This window comes from Salvelinus fontinalis, chromosome 4 (assembly GCF_029448725.1).
Source record: "Salvelinus fontinalis isolate EN_2023a chromosome 4, ASM2944872v1, whole genome shotgun sequence".
In the NCBI taxonomy this organism is placed as follows: Eukaryota; Metazoa; Chordata; class Actinopteri; order Salmoniformes; family Salmonidae; genus Salvelinus; species Salvelinus fontinalis.
Window position 1 is genome coordinate 65165686 of NC_074668.1, and position 17704 is coordinate 65183389.

General features: G+C 43.5%; 2 protein-coding genes, 1 non-coding gene and 1 pseudogene across 8 annotated transcripts in view; 2 read left to right on the top strand and 2 right to left on the bottom strand.

The window, feature by feature from the left end:
* Positions 1 to 1618: 1618 nt before the first annotated feature.
* On the bottom strand, positions 1619 to 11471 carry LOC129854189 (dynein regulatory complex subunit 4-like). 3 transcript variants are annotated; one of them, XM_055920978.1, is made up of 11 exons: positions 10268 to 10411; positions 9679 to 9771; positions 6513 to 6710; positions 6197 to 6403; positions 5999 to 6053; positions 5675 to 5880; positions 5156 to 5323; positions 4809 to 4895; positions 3182 to 3391; positions 2193 to 2258; positions 1619 to 1991 (listed from the first exon to the last, which is right to left on the bottom strand). In XM_055920978.1, the coding sequence occupies exons 1-11, from the start codon at positions 10268 to 10270 to the stop codon at positions 1842 to 1844; spliced, it is 1443 nt and encodes a 480-aa protein (XP_055776953.1). In that variant the 5' UTR covers positions 10271 to 10411; the 3' UTR covers positions 1619 to 1841. The 3 variants fall into 3 exon arrangements, with proteins under 3 accessions (XP_055776953.1, XP_055776954.1, XP_055776952.1); XM_055920979.1 differs by lacking the exons at positions 5999 to 6053; positions 10268 to 10411 and adding an exon at positions 11389 to 11471 and having other exon boundaries at positions 6100 to 6403; XM_055920977.1 differs by lacking the exon at positions 5999 to 6053 and having other exon boundaries at positions 6100 to 6403.
* trnav-cac (transfer RNA valine (anticodon CAC)) lies at positions 10574 to 10646 on the bottom strand. The gene has a single exon. It is a non-coding gene; the product is annotated as a tRNA-Val (tRNA).
* On the top strand, positions 11297 to 11680 carry LOC129854190 (60S acidic ribosomal protein P2-like; annotated as a pseudogene).
* Positions 11681 to 16124: 4444 nt separating this feature from the next.
* LOC129854193 (dysbindin domain-containing protein 1-like) overlaps positions 16125 to 17704 on the top strand; it is a 29932-nt gene continuing 28352 nt past the window's right edge. Inside the window, exon 1 of one of the 4 annotated variants that reach the window (XM_055920982.1) lies at positions 16125 to 16584. In XM_055920982.1, the coding sequence (XP_055776957.1) occupies positions 16554 to 16584 (31 nt within the window). In that variant the 5' untranslated portion in view covers positions 16125 to 16553. The remainder of the gene's footprint in view (positions 16585 to 17704) is intronic. The other 3 variants (XM_055920984.1, XM_055920983.1, XM_055920985.1) reach the window with 3 other exon arrangements.

A 17704-nucleotide genomic window follows, 5' to 3' on the forward strand; every position in this document is an offset into this window, starting at 1 on the left:
TTTACTTTCTTTGCTTTGGTTCCGTCCAGCCCCTTTTCCCCATATTACCGTGTAAGAAAATAAATTCTAGTAAACGGTAAATTCTGCTTTTGGTGTCATCCTTACTCGCACCTACAGTCCATACCTCTTGCACTTCAGAGAGTTGAGTTGTAGCAGGGAGTTGCGTTCCCTCTTCTCAGAGGCGTGCGTAACAACCATGAAAGAGAGCGACCCGGCTCTACATATTTACTGGTTTGAAACTCACTGACACCGCCCCTGGTTAGAGGGGAACAAAGCAGGGACTTTAATCACACACAATAACTTTAATCACACACAGGAGAAGATGAACATGGGTATGTACATGGGTATGGTTCTGTAAAGGTACAGAAACAGAGAGACAATGAATGTACACATGGAATGCAATGAATAGAGCAGGATGAATGTATGCATATCAAATGAGGGACGACAGTAAATAAAACTAGAACAGAACTGCAATAGCACAAAGGGTAAGGACTGTATCTTATAACCAGGTATTATTGTTATGTTATTAATAGTACAATAATAACAACAGCAGAGTTAATATTAACATATTACCTAATACCACACAAACGGGCTATACATTCAGGTAAAACATATGGGTTAATGATTCAGCAACAGGGGGGCAGAGAGCTCCAGCAAAAATTCATCAAGCATACCAGCCCTAGTGGATTTTTTTTACATTAATCTTAAGCAAGGCATCTAGCACATCACAAATAGTAAATTGTTGAAATTAAAACAAAGATTCACTTGAAGTTGACTGGTTAACCATCGAGTCAGCTGGAGACTGGCAGAGGGAAGAGCAGTTGATTGACTGACCAGGGTCAATCACTGTTTTTCTCAAATAAAAAGCCTGCCGAGATAAAATGATTAAAGCATCACTTATCCTATTCTTCTCAATTATGATGCCAGTGTCAGACAGAACTTGCTTAGGCAAGGAAGATGAATTTGTGCGCTTTAGTCCATTTACTGTTTTCCAAAAATGTAGAAGGATCACCAGAGTCCGAGCTTTAAAAGTAGCTTGATTTAACTTTCTTACTTGAGAGAGTGCTTATACGTTTTGTTCTATGAGATATCAGTCAGTTAATGTGCCCTTTATGAATTAAGAAGCCTTTGGGTGTTGTTTTTTAAATTTTATTACATAAATGCTTCAAAATTCACAAAAGTGATGTTAGCTGATGACGATTATCTTGTAGAACAAAATATATAAGATCTCCTAAGCCTGTGTTTACCACAGCCCTTATTTTTGGCATTCATTCAAAAACCCTGCAAAAACTCCATTCATTTTCCCATAGGCTTCGCTCAACGCACCATGCTGGAATTAGTGCCTACAAAAATACGCCTTTACTATTGCTCTCTATAGCAGGCTCCTCAGAAAAATAACTTTGTTGGCAGTGAGACTCAGGAAATCCTGTTTGAGTTGGGATTTGATAGTCCTAATGATATGCTGATCTACCCTGGTGTCTATGTTATAGGTTTTTGCCTGCCCTTCAGATTTAGTGAGATGACTGAACAAACAAACAAGGATCTCATCTCGGCATAAAAACATATATATTGTTGTTCCTCCACCATGTGTGAGTATATACACATACAGCAGCTGAGATACTTTTAAAAATATGTTTATTTGGAAATGTTTACAGTGTAGTGGAAAAAGACCAGTTCATCTTCGCAAACAGAGAGTTGCTGTTGATCTTCAGTAGTATTTCTATCAAACGTTACAATAAAGAGAGAGTGAGATAGAAAGAAGAGTCACATTAGCACTGCAGTAAGTGATAGTCTGTGTGGGTGAGGGGAGTGTTTGTGTCTCTGAGCCCAACCTGGGGGCCTCATGTGGGGGCAGACACCAGGCCTGCAGGGCCCTGGCCCAGGGAGTGTCCACCCACACTGCTCTCCAGGGGCTTGAAGCCCAGCTCCTCCATAGGGATCCCAAAGGCCTGCAGCTTGGCCTCATAGGTTTTCAGCAGGTCATTATGGGCCTGCCCATCAGACAGAGATGTTAAAATATTTATTGAGAGTAACAGTATATTATCACTTTTGCCTATAATGATGAGAATGTATTGATTTTGGATTGGTTAGTAATTCTATTACATAGTTATAATACTGTTGTTTTCCGCTTAATGTACAAAACTAAATAGGGTTCAGACCCAAAAGGCATTGTATTCAGCCAACATTCTCACCTTACAAACCCGCGCCAACTCATACTGCAAGTCTTTGATCGCAATGTTCTTGGAGTCCAAAACTTCCTGCAAGGAAAAAACAAATAGAGTTGTTTGGCTGCAGAATAGTCTACCGTAAGCTTCCACCAGTATAACTACGCTCACAGGCAAGGTTTGCAATTTGATGTGGTTGAAGCCATATGATAATCAGCTTCTAGGACAGTAGGGTAGAGAAACCTGATAGCAAGGACTTAGCAACAGCAAACATAGTCAAACGATGGAATGAAGATCACAGTTTTCTGTTAAGAACACTTCTCTGTTTTAATCTTGAATGACAACTTGGCTTGTATCCAGTATCCACCACAAAGCAGGTATGATGAGGTGTGGTGCTAGTTGTTTTCACAACTCTACTGTTAGCTCAACACAAGAGAGTAGGGTACTAGTGTAGCTTCTTTGGTATGATGGAGCTGTGTAGTCTTGCGTAGTCAGGGTGGTTGAGAGTTAGGGCTGAACCAGGATGTGGACATAAAGCTACAGTTAGGATTGTGGTTGAGAGTTAGGGCTGAACCAGGATGTGGACATAAAGCTACAGTTAGGGTTGTGGTTGAGAGTTAGGGCTGAACCAGGATGTGGACATAAAGCTACAGTTAGGATTGTGGTTGAGAGTTAGGGCTGAACCAGGATGTGGACATAAAGCTACAGTTAGGATTGTGGTTGAGAGTTAGGGCTGAACCAGGATGTGGACATAAAGCTACAGTTAGGATTGTGGTTGAGAGTTAGGGCTGAACCAGGATGTGGACATAAAGCTACAGTTAGGATTGTGGTTGAGAGTTAGGGCTGAACCAGGATGTGGACATAAAGCTACAGTTAGGGTTGTGGTTGAGAGTTAGGGCTGAACCAGGATGTGGACATAAAGCTACAGTTAGGGTTGTGGTTGAGAGTTAGGGCTGAACCAGGATGTGGACATAAAGCTAGGGTTAGGGTTAGGTAGCACAGGGAGGGTAGCATACCTCCAGTTTGCGTGTGACCACGCCGACGGCGGTGTGGTCCAAGTTGGAGGCAGACAGCACCTCGTTGAGCTGAGCCTCCTTCTTCTCCAGGGTGTTGGTCAGAGCCCCCAGTTTCCTCTCCAACAGGAGGTTCTTAAAGCCACTCTTCTGCTGCACCTCCTGGATGGCCTGGGTGAACTTCTTATACAGGTCATCACGCTCCACCTGGACCTGCACCACACAGACAAAAGGATTGGCTCAGCTCAGTTAGAAACACAGATCAGTTAAGCATGGATCAATTTGATAGAATTACATTTGATTCAATTCAGTTCCCTTTTTTGGGTGTGTGAGTGCATAACAGAGGCCAAGGGACTGTCCTTCAATAGTAGCCATTGTATGGGTGAAAAGTGTTCAGTTACTAGGAGGTTTTTAGTCAACCTAATAAACGGTCTGTGTAGTTAGTTTGTGCTGTGGTCTCATAAAAAGACCCATACACAGGGTAAAAGGGCAGAAGGACTCATCCTTGAACTCCTCTGTAATCACGTCAAAGGAAACTATGGTCCAAAAACTCATTTTTTTTATTAGATTGGAACACAGTTTTCAGTGTCGACACCTTTTCAGTTCTAACCCTTAATAATTGGCACTGTGTTCATGAGAGTTTCTCAGATTCTTCTCTGTATCAAATTTGAAAAGGCTAAACTTTCTGTTGTTTTGCATGGGTCCTCAGATCCTCAAAATGTTCTACAGCTGCACCATCGAGAGCAACCTGACTGGTTGCATCACTGCCTGGTATGGCAACTGCTCGGCCTCCGACCGCAAAGCACTACAGAGGATAGTGCGTACGGCCCAGTACATCACTGGGGCCAAGCTTCCTGCCATCCAGGACCTCTTTATCAGGCGGTGTCAGAGGAAGGCCCTAAAAATTGTCATAGACCAGCCACCTTAGTCATAGACTGTTCTCTCTGCTACCGCACGGCAAGCGGTACCGGAGCGCCAAGTTGAGGTCCAAAAGTCTTCTTAACAGCTTCTACCCCCAAGCCATAAGACTCCTGAACAGCTAATCAAAGGGCTACCCAGACCCCTCTTTTACGCTGCTGCTACTCTCTACTTATAATCTATGCATAGTCACTTTAACTCTACCTACATGTACATATTACCTCAACTAACCGGTGCCCCCACATATTGAATCTGTACCGGCAACCCCTGTATATAGCCTCACTTGTTATTTTACTGCTGCTGTTTAATTATTTGTTACTTTTTTTTCTATTTTCTACTTATCTATTTTTTTTACTTAACTTGTTTTTTTCTTAACTTCTTAAAGCATTGTTGGTTAAGGGCTTGTAAGTACGCATTTCACTGTAAGGTCTACTACACCTGTTGTATTCGGCGCTTGTGACAAATAACATTTGATTTGATTCAATCAAGTGACAACAATTTATGCAACATGTGAGGACAAAAGCCTTTGTCATAACAAACCAGAGTTTGTGTGCATGTGTGTGTGAGTGCACGCTTGGACGTGTGTGTGTGTGTGTGTGTGTGTGTGTGTGTGTGTGTGTGTGTGTGTGTGTGTGTGTGTGTGTGTGTGTGTGTGTGTGTGTGTGTGTGTGTGTGTGTGTGTGTGTGTGTGTGTGTAATTGTAGCTTCTCACCTTACTAAACCTCTGTTCCAGCACTTCGTGTTCCCACTTCAGGTCTTTCATCTCCTTGTCTGCGACCTTCAAATGTGCTTTGGCCCCCTGTCAAGAAAGGCACCATCACTCCTGTTTACTTTCACCAAGTACCCTACTACATTTCTATTCACTCTCAGATACACCCAACACAAACCATTCATTATAGAACATTTGAGAGAATTTTACTTTTCCATGTTGCTATATGAATATTTGTTATGCATATCTGTCATACTGCTACATTGTTGCTTTTTGCTATAAATCTTCTGTATAATGACCATATAACCAGATATCATGTATTCTATTCTGTGTTTGTGTGTGTAACCCACCGCCAGTGAGGTCTTGTCCTTCTCGTAGTTGGCCAGTTGTTTCTGCAGCTCGGTCACCTCCTCCTTGGCCCTCTGCAGGGGCTCCGTCAGGCGCTTGTTCTGCAGCAGCACCTCTGCCATGTCCTTCTCCAGACGCTCCTCCTTCCTCTTCATCTCCTCCATTTGTTCCTGATAGACACACACAGGCCATGTAAACAACTTGTTACTAGCTTGTATTGGATTGATGTGTCAGTGTAACAGTTTGCCCTCCAGGGCTCTAAACCCTGGCCACTGTCAGTCAGGCACACCACACAGTGAACCCTTCTGCTAAAAATCAGGACCTATGAGTAATCATACACCTCTCTGTTATCGTCTTGTAATACACAAGTAAGTTGTGAGTTGATGAGGCCTAGGTTAGGTTTGATGATACTGTACGTTGAGGAATTTCTAATCCTCAGTCAGTTGATTGGGCATAGGTTATTGTTATTGAGCAGAACAAATACCTTGGTCATTAGCTGATATTGTTGTGGTATTGCTAACCTTGAGTGAGTTGATGAGGGCCAGGTTGTTCAGGGTGATGTCGTTGTAGTAGTTCTTGATGTCGCTGAAAGCCTTCTCGTGGTTCTTCATCAGCGTGTTGATCTGGCTGTTCTTCCTCTCCTCGATCTCGTGGATCTCTGTCTTCCTCCTCAGGTCCTGCTCCTGACGCAGCATCTGCATCTTCTTCTCATACTTGGCCTCAATTTCTACTCAGCAGGTCAGACAAATGGCAATAGACAGAGAGAGATGGCTATGGTTCATATTTTGGGTATATGTACGCATGTGAGTACAGTTTAACGACAACACAGGCACAGCTATAATCACCCTGCACTTGTCTCTCAAAGTCATTTCTCGTTTTGGTAATTTCCTGGTCGTTTTTCTGTTGAAACAGAAATTGAAATAATTGACAATCAATGCAATGTCACCTAGACGTGTGTGGAAAGCAAATGTGATAAAAAGGCACAACTTTGATCTGGGTGGTGAGAAGCTCATATTGACAGAGAGAGCAAGGACGCCATGCACCAGTTTGAGGCCCTTGATGAGGTTCTCGTTGGAGAGCTCCTGCTCCTTAAAGTCCACTTTGAGGGTGCGTATGCCCTTGCAGAGCTCGTTCTCCAGCTCGGCGTGCTCGTTCTGCATCAGCTTGTTAGAGACCACTCCCTCTCCCTTCAGCTCTGAGATGCTGTTCTGGTGCTCATACAGCAGATGCTTCACTTTCTGCTTGTACACCTGAGGAACAAAACAGTAACAGTAAGGACCCTGATAACTGTTCTAATGTGGTTAAACACTGTTTGTGTGTCTGCTACTGTATGTGTGTGTAGATGTGTGTGTGTTATACCTTGATCTCTACTTGGTGGCGCTCCTCAGCCTCTTCCATCTCCCGGTCTCTGTTCCTCAGGTCTGCCTTCCTCTCGTCCAGGTGTCTCTTGGTGATCTCCCAGAAGGTGTGGATCTTGTCCCTCTCCAGCTGGAAGTAGTTCCTCTCCTCCCTCTCCCTGTCCAGCTCCTCCCGCAGCCGCACAATGTGCTCCTCCAGCTAACACAGAGAACATCATCATGTAGATTCAGATAAATATATGCTATGCAGCATAACCCATTGCTTATCACGCAAATGGTTTATTTGATACACTCTATCAACAGGACAGAACAGCAGCCTCTGGTAAGACACGGGGCGGGGGCCTATGCATATATGTAAACAATAGCTGGTGCACGATATCTAAGGAAGTCTCAAGGTTTTGCTCGCCTGAGGTAGAGTATCTAATGATAAGCTGTAGACCACACTATCTACCTAGAGAGTTTTCATCTGTATTTCTCGTAGCTGTCTACATACCACCACAGACCGATGCTGGCACTAAAACGGCACTCAATGAGCTATATTCCGCCATAAGCAAACAGGAAAACGTTCATCCAGAGGCGGTGCTCCTAGTGGCCGGGGACTTTAATGCAGGGAAACTTAAATCAGTTTTACCTGATTTCTATCAGCATGTTAAATGTGCAACCAGAGGGAACAAAATTCTAGACCACCTTCACTCCACACACAGAAACGCATACAAAGCTCTCCCTCACCCTCCATTTGGCAAATCTGGCTATAACTCTATCCTCCTGATTCCTGCTTACAAGCAAAAATTAAAGCAGGAAGCACCAGTGACTTTCTATAAAAAAGTGGACAGATGAAGCAGATGCTAAACTACAGGACTGTTTTGCTACCACAGACTGGAATATGTTATGGGATTCTTCCGATGGCATTAAGGAGTACACCACATCAGTCACTGGCTTTATCAATAAGTGCATCGAGGAAGTCGTCCCCACAGTGACTGTACGAACATACCCCAACCAGAAGCCATGGATTACGAGGAACATTCGAACTGAGCTAAAGGGTAGAGCTGCCGCTTTCAAGGAGCGGGACTCTAACCCAGAAGCTTATAAGAAATCCCACTATGCCCTCCGACGAACCATTAAACAGGCAAAGCATCAATACAGGACTAAGATCGAATCGTACTACACCGGCTCCGACACTCGTTGGATGTGGCAGGGCTTGCAAACTATTACAGACTACAAAGGGAAGCCGAGAACTGCCCAGTGACACAAGCCTACCAGACAAGCTAAATCACTTCTATGCTCGCTTCAAGGCAAGTAACACTGAAACATGCATGAGAGCATCAGCTGTTTCGGGTTGACTGTGTGATCACGTTCTCCGCAGCCGATGTGAGTAAGACCTTTAAACAGGTCAACATTCACAAGGCCGCAGGGCCTGACTGATTTCCAGGACGTGTACCCCGAGCATGCACTGACCAACTGGCAAGTGTCTTCACTGACATTTTCAACCTCTCCCTGTCTGACATGTTTAAAGCAGACCACCATAATCCCTGTGCCCAAGAACACTAAGGTAACCTGCCTAAATGACTACCAACCTGTAGCACTCACGTCTGTAGCCATGAAAGGCTTTGAAAGGTTGGTCATGGCTCACAACACCATCATCCCAGAAACCCTAGACCCACTCCAATTTGCATACCGCACCACCAGATCCACAGATGATGCAATCTCTATTGCACTCCACACTGCCCTTTCCCACCTGGAAAAAAGGAACACCTATGTGAGAATGCTATTCAATGACTACAGCTCATCGTTCAACACCATAGTGCCCTCAAAGCTCATCACTAAGCTAAGGATCCTGGGACTAAACACCTCAGTCTGCAACTGGATCCTGGACTTCCTGACGGGCCGCCCCCAGGTGGTAAGGATAGGTAACAACACATCTACCACGCTGATCCTCAACCCGGGGGCCACTCAGGGGTGCGTGCTCAGTTCCCTCCTATACTTCCTGTTCACTCATGACTGCACAGCCAGGCACGGCTCCAACACCATTATTAAGTTTGCTGATGACAAGAGTGGTAGGCCTGATCACCGACAACAATGAGACAGCCTATAGGAAGGAGGTCAGAGACCTGACCGTGTGGTGCAAGGACAGGAACCTCCCCCTCAACGTGATCAAGACAAAGATTGTGGACTACAGGAAAAGGAGGACTGAACACACCCCCATTCTCATCGACGGGGCTGTAGTGGAGTAGGTTGAGAGCTTCAAGTTCCTTGGCGTCCACATCACCAACAAACTAACATGGTACAAGGGGGCACGACAAAACCTATTCCTCCTCAGGAGACTGAAAAGATTTGGCATGGGTCCTCAGATCCTCAAAACGTTTTACAGCTGCACCATCGAGAGCATCCCGACGGGTTGCATCACTGCCTGGTAAGGCAACTGTTCGGCCTCCGACCACAAGGCACTACAGAGTGTAGTGAGTACAGCCCAGTACATCACCGGGGCCAAGCTTCCTGCCATCCAGGGCCTCTACACCAAGCGGTGTCAGAGGAAGGCCCTAAAAATTGTCAGACTCCAGCCACCCTAGCCATAGATTCTTCTCACTGCTACCGCACGGCAAGCTGTACTGGCGTGCCAAATCTAGGTCCAAGAGGCTTCTAAACAGCTTTTACCCCAAGCCATAAGACCCCTGAACAGCTAATCAAATGGCTACCCAGACTATTTGCATTGCCCCCCCCCCCCCCCCCCCCCCCCCCCTCTATGCTGCTACTCTCTGTTATTATCTATGCATAGTCACTTAATAACTCTACCTACATGTACATATTACCTCAATTACTTCGACACCGGTGCCCCCGCACATTGACTCTGTACCGGTACCCTCTGTATATAGCTCCGCTATTGTTATTTACTGCTGCTCTTTAATAATTTGTTATTCTTATCTCTTACTTTTTTTCTTCTTCTTAAACTGCATTGTTGGTTAAGGGCTTGTAAGTAAGCGTTTCACTGAAATGTCTACACCTGTTGTATTCGGCGCATGTGACAAATAACATTTGATTTGCTATAGTTGCTCAGTAGCTAGTACAGTACTTGTTTGCACAATGTATGTTTGCACAGTTAGCTATCACTGACCTAGTAATGGAGCATCAGTGTGTAGCTAATGTGTAGAGGTGCATGAAATAACACCTACCTGCTCCTTCGACATCTCCTCCGTGGAAAGGCCATCTACTACTGTGGGTGTCTTCCCTTTGGCAGACTTGGCTGCAGCCTTCTTTTTGGGTGGCTGTAATGCAACGACATCTAAAAATGTTACTTCTAACTACCGAGCTAGATAAAAGGTAGCGGATTAAACTCATAGCTAGCTAACGTTACATCGATTCACCCAAGGTCAATAACGTTACCAGTAACGTTAGCTCAAAAATTAAACGCCCACCTCTGTTTTTCCTCAAAAGTGTCGTGCCTTTGTTTGCTGAAATACATACTATAACTGTCGTTACAATACTTTTTCAATAAAACTTAATCAAATACAACCACCGACTGGTCTCGGCTCCACTCCGCGGTGAAGTTAATTCTAAACTTCCTTTACCATTGCGTGGAGTTGAGTATGTTTACGTTAGCTAGCTACAATGCAGACATTGCATGTATTCATGAAGCTAGATGAACATTACAGTACTAGTAGCTAGCTAACGTAAGTTAGCTAGACGCTAACGTGGCCACACTGCAGTGAGTCTAACTGTAACGCTTTATTATATTGTTGAAAAGATAATACACGTACGTACCATTCTGAAATACTGCTACCACGCACAGATATAGCTGAAAAGGGACTATCTTTGAAAAAGTAAACAGCTAGCACGCTGCCTAGCTAAACACATTAATCTGCGATAGCTCAAACGACAACAGTGTCGTCATGGCAACGTTGATGAATATCTCGCGAGACTGCTCTGTAACTAAACTTTTCGTTTGGCCACTTTTGTAATATCTCTCAAGAGTGCACGTTCACTATGTTTTAGATGATCATTTAATGTAACCTTTGCCGAAGAAATTAAACAACTTTTGTGTACCGATATGCAGTCCAACAAAATAAATGTTTCCGCCCGGTTTCGAACCGGGGACCTTTCGCGTGTGAGGCGAACGTGATAACCACTACACTACGGAAACAGATATCTTAGTGTCAGCTGAATACCGTTTCATGGTTACTCCTGTCATCTTTTCTCATCTAATTATTTTTGAGAAAGAGGCATGAAGAGAGGATGTGAGGAATCAAGAAAATATACTTTGAGATGCACCCATGGACTGATTGAAGTATATCAGAAATCTGTATATAATGACGACGTGCTCATGTATCCGCCCTGATAATGCGAGTCAAACCCATAGCCCATAGAAACGCATTGGGTTTATTTTGCACAGATTCTTTTGAGATAGCTAACTCTCTCGCTTCACCTCTTCTTCTCAAGCTATTCTATGGACTATAGTAAATTCAGTTTTCAATGTAAATTCTAACTAAAATAATTCTAACAGATTAGGTTTTCATTGGCATGAGGATGGGAGCTAAAATATCACTTTTTTAATCAACATGACAAATGTTTGAACTTTAGCTATATCTTCAACATCGACTTCCAGGGTGGGATCGCAGGTACTTTTAGAGTTATGATCCAATTTGTAAGCAGAGAAAATGTGATGATGGATTCAAAATGATCGCCCTCTGCTGGTGGTTTGCAGGACGTGCAATGATACAAGTAAAAGGAGGGTATATTATACTGAACAAAAAATATAAACGCAACAATGTCAAAGATTTTGGTGAGTTACAGTTCATATAAGGGCTCTTTCTCTTCCGGAAAATTCAGCGTGACCGACGTTTCGTGTCTGTTTATATTTAAAAATGCGTTACGTGTCCGCTTACCTCCTGCCTGTGCTCGGTGGCAACACCAGCCCCTCCAAGGATATCAAGACCATTTTGGGGAGTGTAGGAATCGAGGCCGGAGTTGAGCGCCTAGACAAGATTGTCAATGAATTTAATGGAAAAGACATCAATGAAGTCATGAACTCTGCGCTCTAAAGTGTCCTCCGTGACAGCAGGCGGCGCTGTGGCAGCTCCTGCTGCTGCTGGGTCTGCTGCAGCTGGCGTTTCTCCTGCTGCTGCGGAAGAGAAAGAGGGATCTGATGATGACATTAGATTTGGACTCTTTGATTAATCTTCCTTCCGTTAGAAGTTCAAAAAACAATAATAAAATGGAAATGGTTAGAAAAATATAAGGAAATCACTCATAGGCCCACCCACTTGGCAGTCAGGCCCACCCACTAGGGAGCCAGGCCCAGTCAATCAGTTTTTCCCCACAAAAGGGCTCTATTACAGACAGACATAAATAAAATGTTATATTTTCAATATTTGTTTTTATTTGACTATATTCCTCAATTATTTTTTTATATTTTTTTATTGAAGTCAAAATACTACTCATATTACAGAGCAAGCAGTAAATCTTCATATGACTAACATTTTTGCTTTGTAGGACCTACAGATGAAACGTTATGGTCTTAAAGGAGGCCTGGGTAAGGCCAAAATGACAATATGTATTTTTTTCTGTAATTGGTATTTTAACCAATCATATCAACTCTTAAAAAAATATGATGTGAAAAGATCTGATGTGATATGTCAAAAGACTTATTAGTGGAAAAAATATCAGAATTGGGCTTCCTGTGTAAATGCAGCCAATGTCACAAATGTTCCAACTTCAATAATTTATTCCTCAATTATGCTTTAAAATACAATTGTCAAATATATGTCAACAATCCTTCATCCAAAGGACCCTTCTATGGATTACATTTTGTGAAAATCCCCAAAAGTATGGTATTTTTTTGTTCTAGTAACATTAAAAAGCAAAACTCTCTGACAATATCTTCATCTGTTATAAACATCTTAATTTGAAGCAAACTATTTTTTATTTGAATACTTCCTATAGAAGCATTAAAGCTACTCCTTGCGTTTACCTACCTCACTTTCTTCTTCTTCTTTGGTATCATGGCATTCGCACATTTAGTTTATGCATGTGTTGTGTGTGGTCAATCCCATTACATCTTTTCAAAAAATAAAAAGTAAGAGGTGAAAAGGAAAAAATTGCACCACCAACTAACCCTCTACCTATATACCACTATTACATACCACCACTATTACACACTCACCGACGAATTCTCACAAGGCACCCAGACCTGCGTTAAAGAAAAAATCTGTGTCCAGTTCGAGGTGAGTAATCGCTGTTCTGATATCTAGAAGCTCTTTTCGGTCATAAGAAATGGTGGCAGAAACATTATGTACAAAATAAGTTATAAACAATGCGAAAAAACACGCAAAATAGCACAATTGGTTAGGAGCCCGTAAAAATGTCAGCAATCTCCTCTGGCACCCTTCTATTATCCCTGGCAACTTCAATCTATGTGAGAATGCTGTTCATTCCATTCAACACCTTAGTGCCCTCCAAGCTCATCGCTAAGCTCAGGACCCTGGGACTGAACACCTCCCTCTGCAACTGGATCCTGGACTTTCTGACGTGCGCCCCCAGGTAGTGAGGGTAGGTAACAACACATCTACCACACTGACCTTCAACATGGGGCCCTTCAGGGGTGCGTGCTTATACCCCTCCTGTACTTCCTGTTCACCCACAACTGCGTGGCCACACACGACTCTAACACCATTATTAAGTTTGCTGATGACATGGTGGTGGTAGGCCCGATCACAGACAATGAGACTGTCTATAGGGAGGAGGTCAGTGACCTGGTGGTGTGGTGCCAGGAGAACCCACCCTGGAAGTCGAACAACCTCTCCCTCAACGTCAGCAAGACAAAGGAGCTGATTGTGGACTACAGGAAATGGAGGGCTGAGCACACCCTAATCCGCATCGACGGAGCTGTAGTGGAGCGGTTTGAGAGCTTTAAGTTCCTCGGTGTCCACATCACTAAGAAATTAACATGGTCCACACACACCAACACAGTCGTGAAGAAGGCACCCTCAAGAGGCTTTTAAATATTTGGCATGGGCCCTCAGATCCTCAAAAGGTTCTACAGCTGCACAATTGAGAGCATCTTGTCTGGTTGCATCACCGCTTGGTATGGAAATTGCCTGGAATCCAACCGCAGGGCGCTACAAAGGGTAGTGCGTATAGTCCAGTACATCACTGGCGCTGAACTCCCTGCCATCCAGGACCTGTATACCAGGCGGTGTCAGAGGAAGGCCCTAAAAATTGTCGAGGACCAGCCACCCAAGTCATAGACTGTTCTCTCTGCTACAGCATGGCAATCAGTACCGGTACAAAATCTGGAACCAACAGGACCCTTAAAAGCTTCTACCCCCAAACCATAAGACTCATAAATAGTTACCCAAATGGCTATCCGGACTATCTGCATTGACACCCTTTTGCACTAACGGTTTTGACTCACATACTCTGCTGCTACTGCTTATTATTTATCTTGTTGCCTTGTACCTTTACCCTTACCTATATGTATATACTGTATCTACCTCAATTACCTCGTACCCCTGCACAATGGCTTGGCACTGATACGCTGTGTATATAGCCAAGATATCGTTACTCATTGTGTATTTATTCCTCGTTGTTTAATCCATAATTTTTTCTATAATTTTTCTATTTTTCTATTGGGAAATAAGCATATCACTGTTAGTCTACACCTGTTTTTTACGAAGCAATTGACAAATCTGATTTGATTTGATTTGACACACACACAGACCAAACTCGTGTGTCCATCCATGTTTTGTCTCCTGCACCTACAGTACTAGTCAAAAGTTTGGACACACCTACTCATACAAGGGTTGTTCTTTATTTTTACTATTTTCTACATTGTAGAATAGTAGTGGAAATATCAAAACTATAAAATAACACATGGAATCATGCAGTAACCCAAAAAGTGTTAAATTTGAGATTTTTCAAAGTAGCCACCCTTTGCACATTCTTGGCATTCTCTCAACCAGCTTCACCTGGAATGCTTTTCCAACAGTCTTGAAGGAGTTCCCACATATACTGAGCACTTGTTGGCTGCTTTTCCTTCACTCTGCGGTCCAACTCATCCCAAACCATCTCAATTGGGTTGACGTCGGGTGATTTGTGGAGACCAGGTCATCTGATGCAGCACTCCATCACTCTCCTTCTTGGTCAAATAGCACTTACACAGCCTGGAGCTGTGTTGGGTCATTGTCCTGTTGAAAAACAAATGATAGTCCCACTAAGCACAAACCAGATGGGATGAGTAATGAGTAGATGTGTCCAAACCTTTGAAAGGTACTGTATGTTAGAGAGTGATGTACTGTTGTAGGATATTAATTTGAGCCAGTTAGCTACAGCAGGAAAATAATCCTGCAGCAAAAGGAAATGTGAATTATTATGTGGATTATAATAAATGTACCTTTTTGTAGGGGTTAATACAGTTTTCGTAAAGGAAAATCCAGTCTGAAATTTCAAAGTGGAAATTACAAACTTCAGAAGCCTTTTCAAACCTCAAATACACTAAATGTTTTATAATTCCTACATTGCAGGGAAGTTCTCCTGCAACAGGGTGATCAAATTAAGATCTTACATCTGTATCCACATTTCCAAAGGCGAATGGGTATAGTGCCATCTCTCTCTCTGCCCCGTCCCTCTACTAGAGTAAATAATTTTCAGTACTGTTGTCCTGTGCTTATCATCCTATTTTTATGCTTCTGTGGGACAAGGCTTAAAACTGGAGTGTTAAGATGTTTACCTAATAAGGTGTATGCACATTCGCATACATCAGTGGAGAACGACTGCCCCCTCTCATTAAAGCCGCGGATGTTTAAGGCCAACTGCGGTACTGCAGGCATTTGCAGAATAATGGGAATCTTTGTGTAAATAATTATGGTATCAATAGTTGCCTTTAATACACCAGATGTACAGTATGTCCTTGAACCAATTACTTTAAAATCACACAGAGAAGAAGGTATAAGGATAATTTAGTTGCTGAGAAGAAGGTAAAAGATAATTTAATTGCTAATGGCAGCCTGCTGTACCATAGTCAGCCTTCAACTTGAGTTACTCCTTTAAAAAATTTTTTTAACTAGGCAAGTCAGTTAGGAACAAATTCTTATTTACAATGACGGCCTACACCAGCAAACCCAGACAACGCTGGGCCAATTGTGTGCCGCCCTATGGGACTCCCAATCACAGCCAGTTGTGATACAACCTGGATTCGAAACAGGGTGTCTTCAGTGACACCTCTAGCAGTGAGATGCAGTGCCTTAGACCGCTGCACCACTCGGGAGCCCATTTAGAGTGGACAGCACTGAGCAAGCTGGAGTAGCTCCACTTCCTGGAGTAGCTCAAACTGCGCATGTTATGTCTCCATGATATGCCATCTTAACTGACTTCATTTGGCTATTGAGTCTTCACATAGGATTGCACGGTGTCATGTGATCAGTGACTTTGTCCATTCATATATGCAGTCATTGGCACACACAGACACACACGCTCACACTCATAGTGACTGTGATACTTCACCACCCATGTGGTGTATCCAACTCTCCCCTCCTTCCCTTTATCCAAAGCCCCACCAACACCCTTCCTACGCCCCCCCCCCCCCCCCCCCTCTCTCTCTCTCTCAATCTGGGCAGTCTGCCATCCTGCTCTCTCTCACTTTCTCACTATCCCCCCTCTTTTTCTCCCTCTCTCTCTCTAGATCTCTCTGTATTCTGCATTCGCCGAGCTCTTTCACAATGTGCTTATAGAACATTGCTGTGTTCTCTTTCTCTCTCTCTCTCTCTCTCTCTCTCTGTGAGGCAGGCAGGGCAGCAGAGCGGTGAACTCAGTGTGTTCTCACATCTGTATTGGGCAGGCTGGTGAGTGTGTGAGAGAGCACTGAGCAGGGATGAGCACCAGGCAGTGAGGAAGAGGACGACAGAGGAGTAAAAAAGGAGTGAAGCTGGAATCGGATGCTGTGGTGAACGAGAGCTGGCATACCTCTCTCTCTCCCTCCATCTCACTTTCTCAGTCTGTCTCCCCCACTCCCATGCTGTTGTGATAGACAGCACGGCACTCTCGGCTCGGCTGCATGGAGGCACAGGGAGGGGCAGGGAGCCCAGGTAGGTGCAGCTTTACGTTATTCACTGTTAGCATAGAATCCATCAGCCTAGACCAGACTGTTCATCACCATGTCTTTCCAGACTGACTCTATGTTATGTTATGTCTATTCATGGTAGTCTATCATACCAGCCTCTTTTACTCTATTGTCACATTTACATTCTCTGTTAGCCCAGACTTGGTTTCTGAGAATAGGTGCTCTGTTTTACCCCACACATATACTCTAGCAGCCTAGATGGTTATGCTAAGTCACGTACTCTGAAAGCTTTGACTGTATATTAGTGTAGTTCATTCTCTTATCAGTGGGTTCTGTTAATCTATTAGCCCACCTGCAGTGCACATCAGTGGACTGCAGATGATACTGTAGAGTAGAGGAAACCGTAGCCAACATTAAGGATGGAAATAACATAGTGGTGGATGTTTCTACAGGTCTGAATTGGAGAATATATAAAGTGTTAATGAATCCCTACTATTCTTAGTATATTTAGACTAAATGCATATGAAATATGTGTTGAATGCTTCCATGTAATGACATGGTTGTGGAAGAAAGGAAGATGAACACATGCTGATGTTGCTGTTTTCAGAGATGGAGGATGTTGTTGTGTGTAGAGCTATTTCAGTGACCTGTGTTGACACAATGTACTTAATAAGATGTGATAAACGAGATATGATTTGTATGGTATCAATTAGACACAATACCTTAATGACATTGATATAACGGATCATAGCAACATCCTTTCCCGTAGGATGGATTGTTATCTGTGACTAAGGAAAAAAGGATGGATGTTAGAAGAGGGAAATAACAGTATGGTGGGAGAAGGGTGTGGAGAGACTTACTTCCTGTTGCCATTACTGTTGCAAGAAGATTGATTTGATTTGAACCGATATGTTGAGTTTGATTAAACTATTGTGGTGAATGCAATCAGTGTGTGTGGGTGTGTGTGAGAGAGAACCTGATTCAGAGGTAGTCATGCGTGATTGCTAGGAGCAGTGTGAGCCAAAGCCTGAAAGAGTGGCCTTTCAAACAGCACACTCCAGTCCTTTCACTGTTGGCTGGTGGTGTGTTCACCATGTCCCATTAAACATACTGTGTACGGATGGTGCTCAGAGTGCTCAGTCAGT

Bases quoted from the DNA above. Each gene is read 5' to 3' on its own strand.
- LOC129854189 (XM_055920977.1), bottom strand. The intron at 5,324-5,674 runs GTTAGCAATACC...TGTGTCTATCAG, and splicing joins CCCTCATCAACTCACTCAAG to GAACAAATGGAGGAGATGAA. The intron at 2,259-3,181 runs GTATGCTACCCT...TTTTCCTTGCAG, and splicing joins TGGTCACACGCAAACTGGAG to GAAGTTTTGGACTCCAAGAA.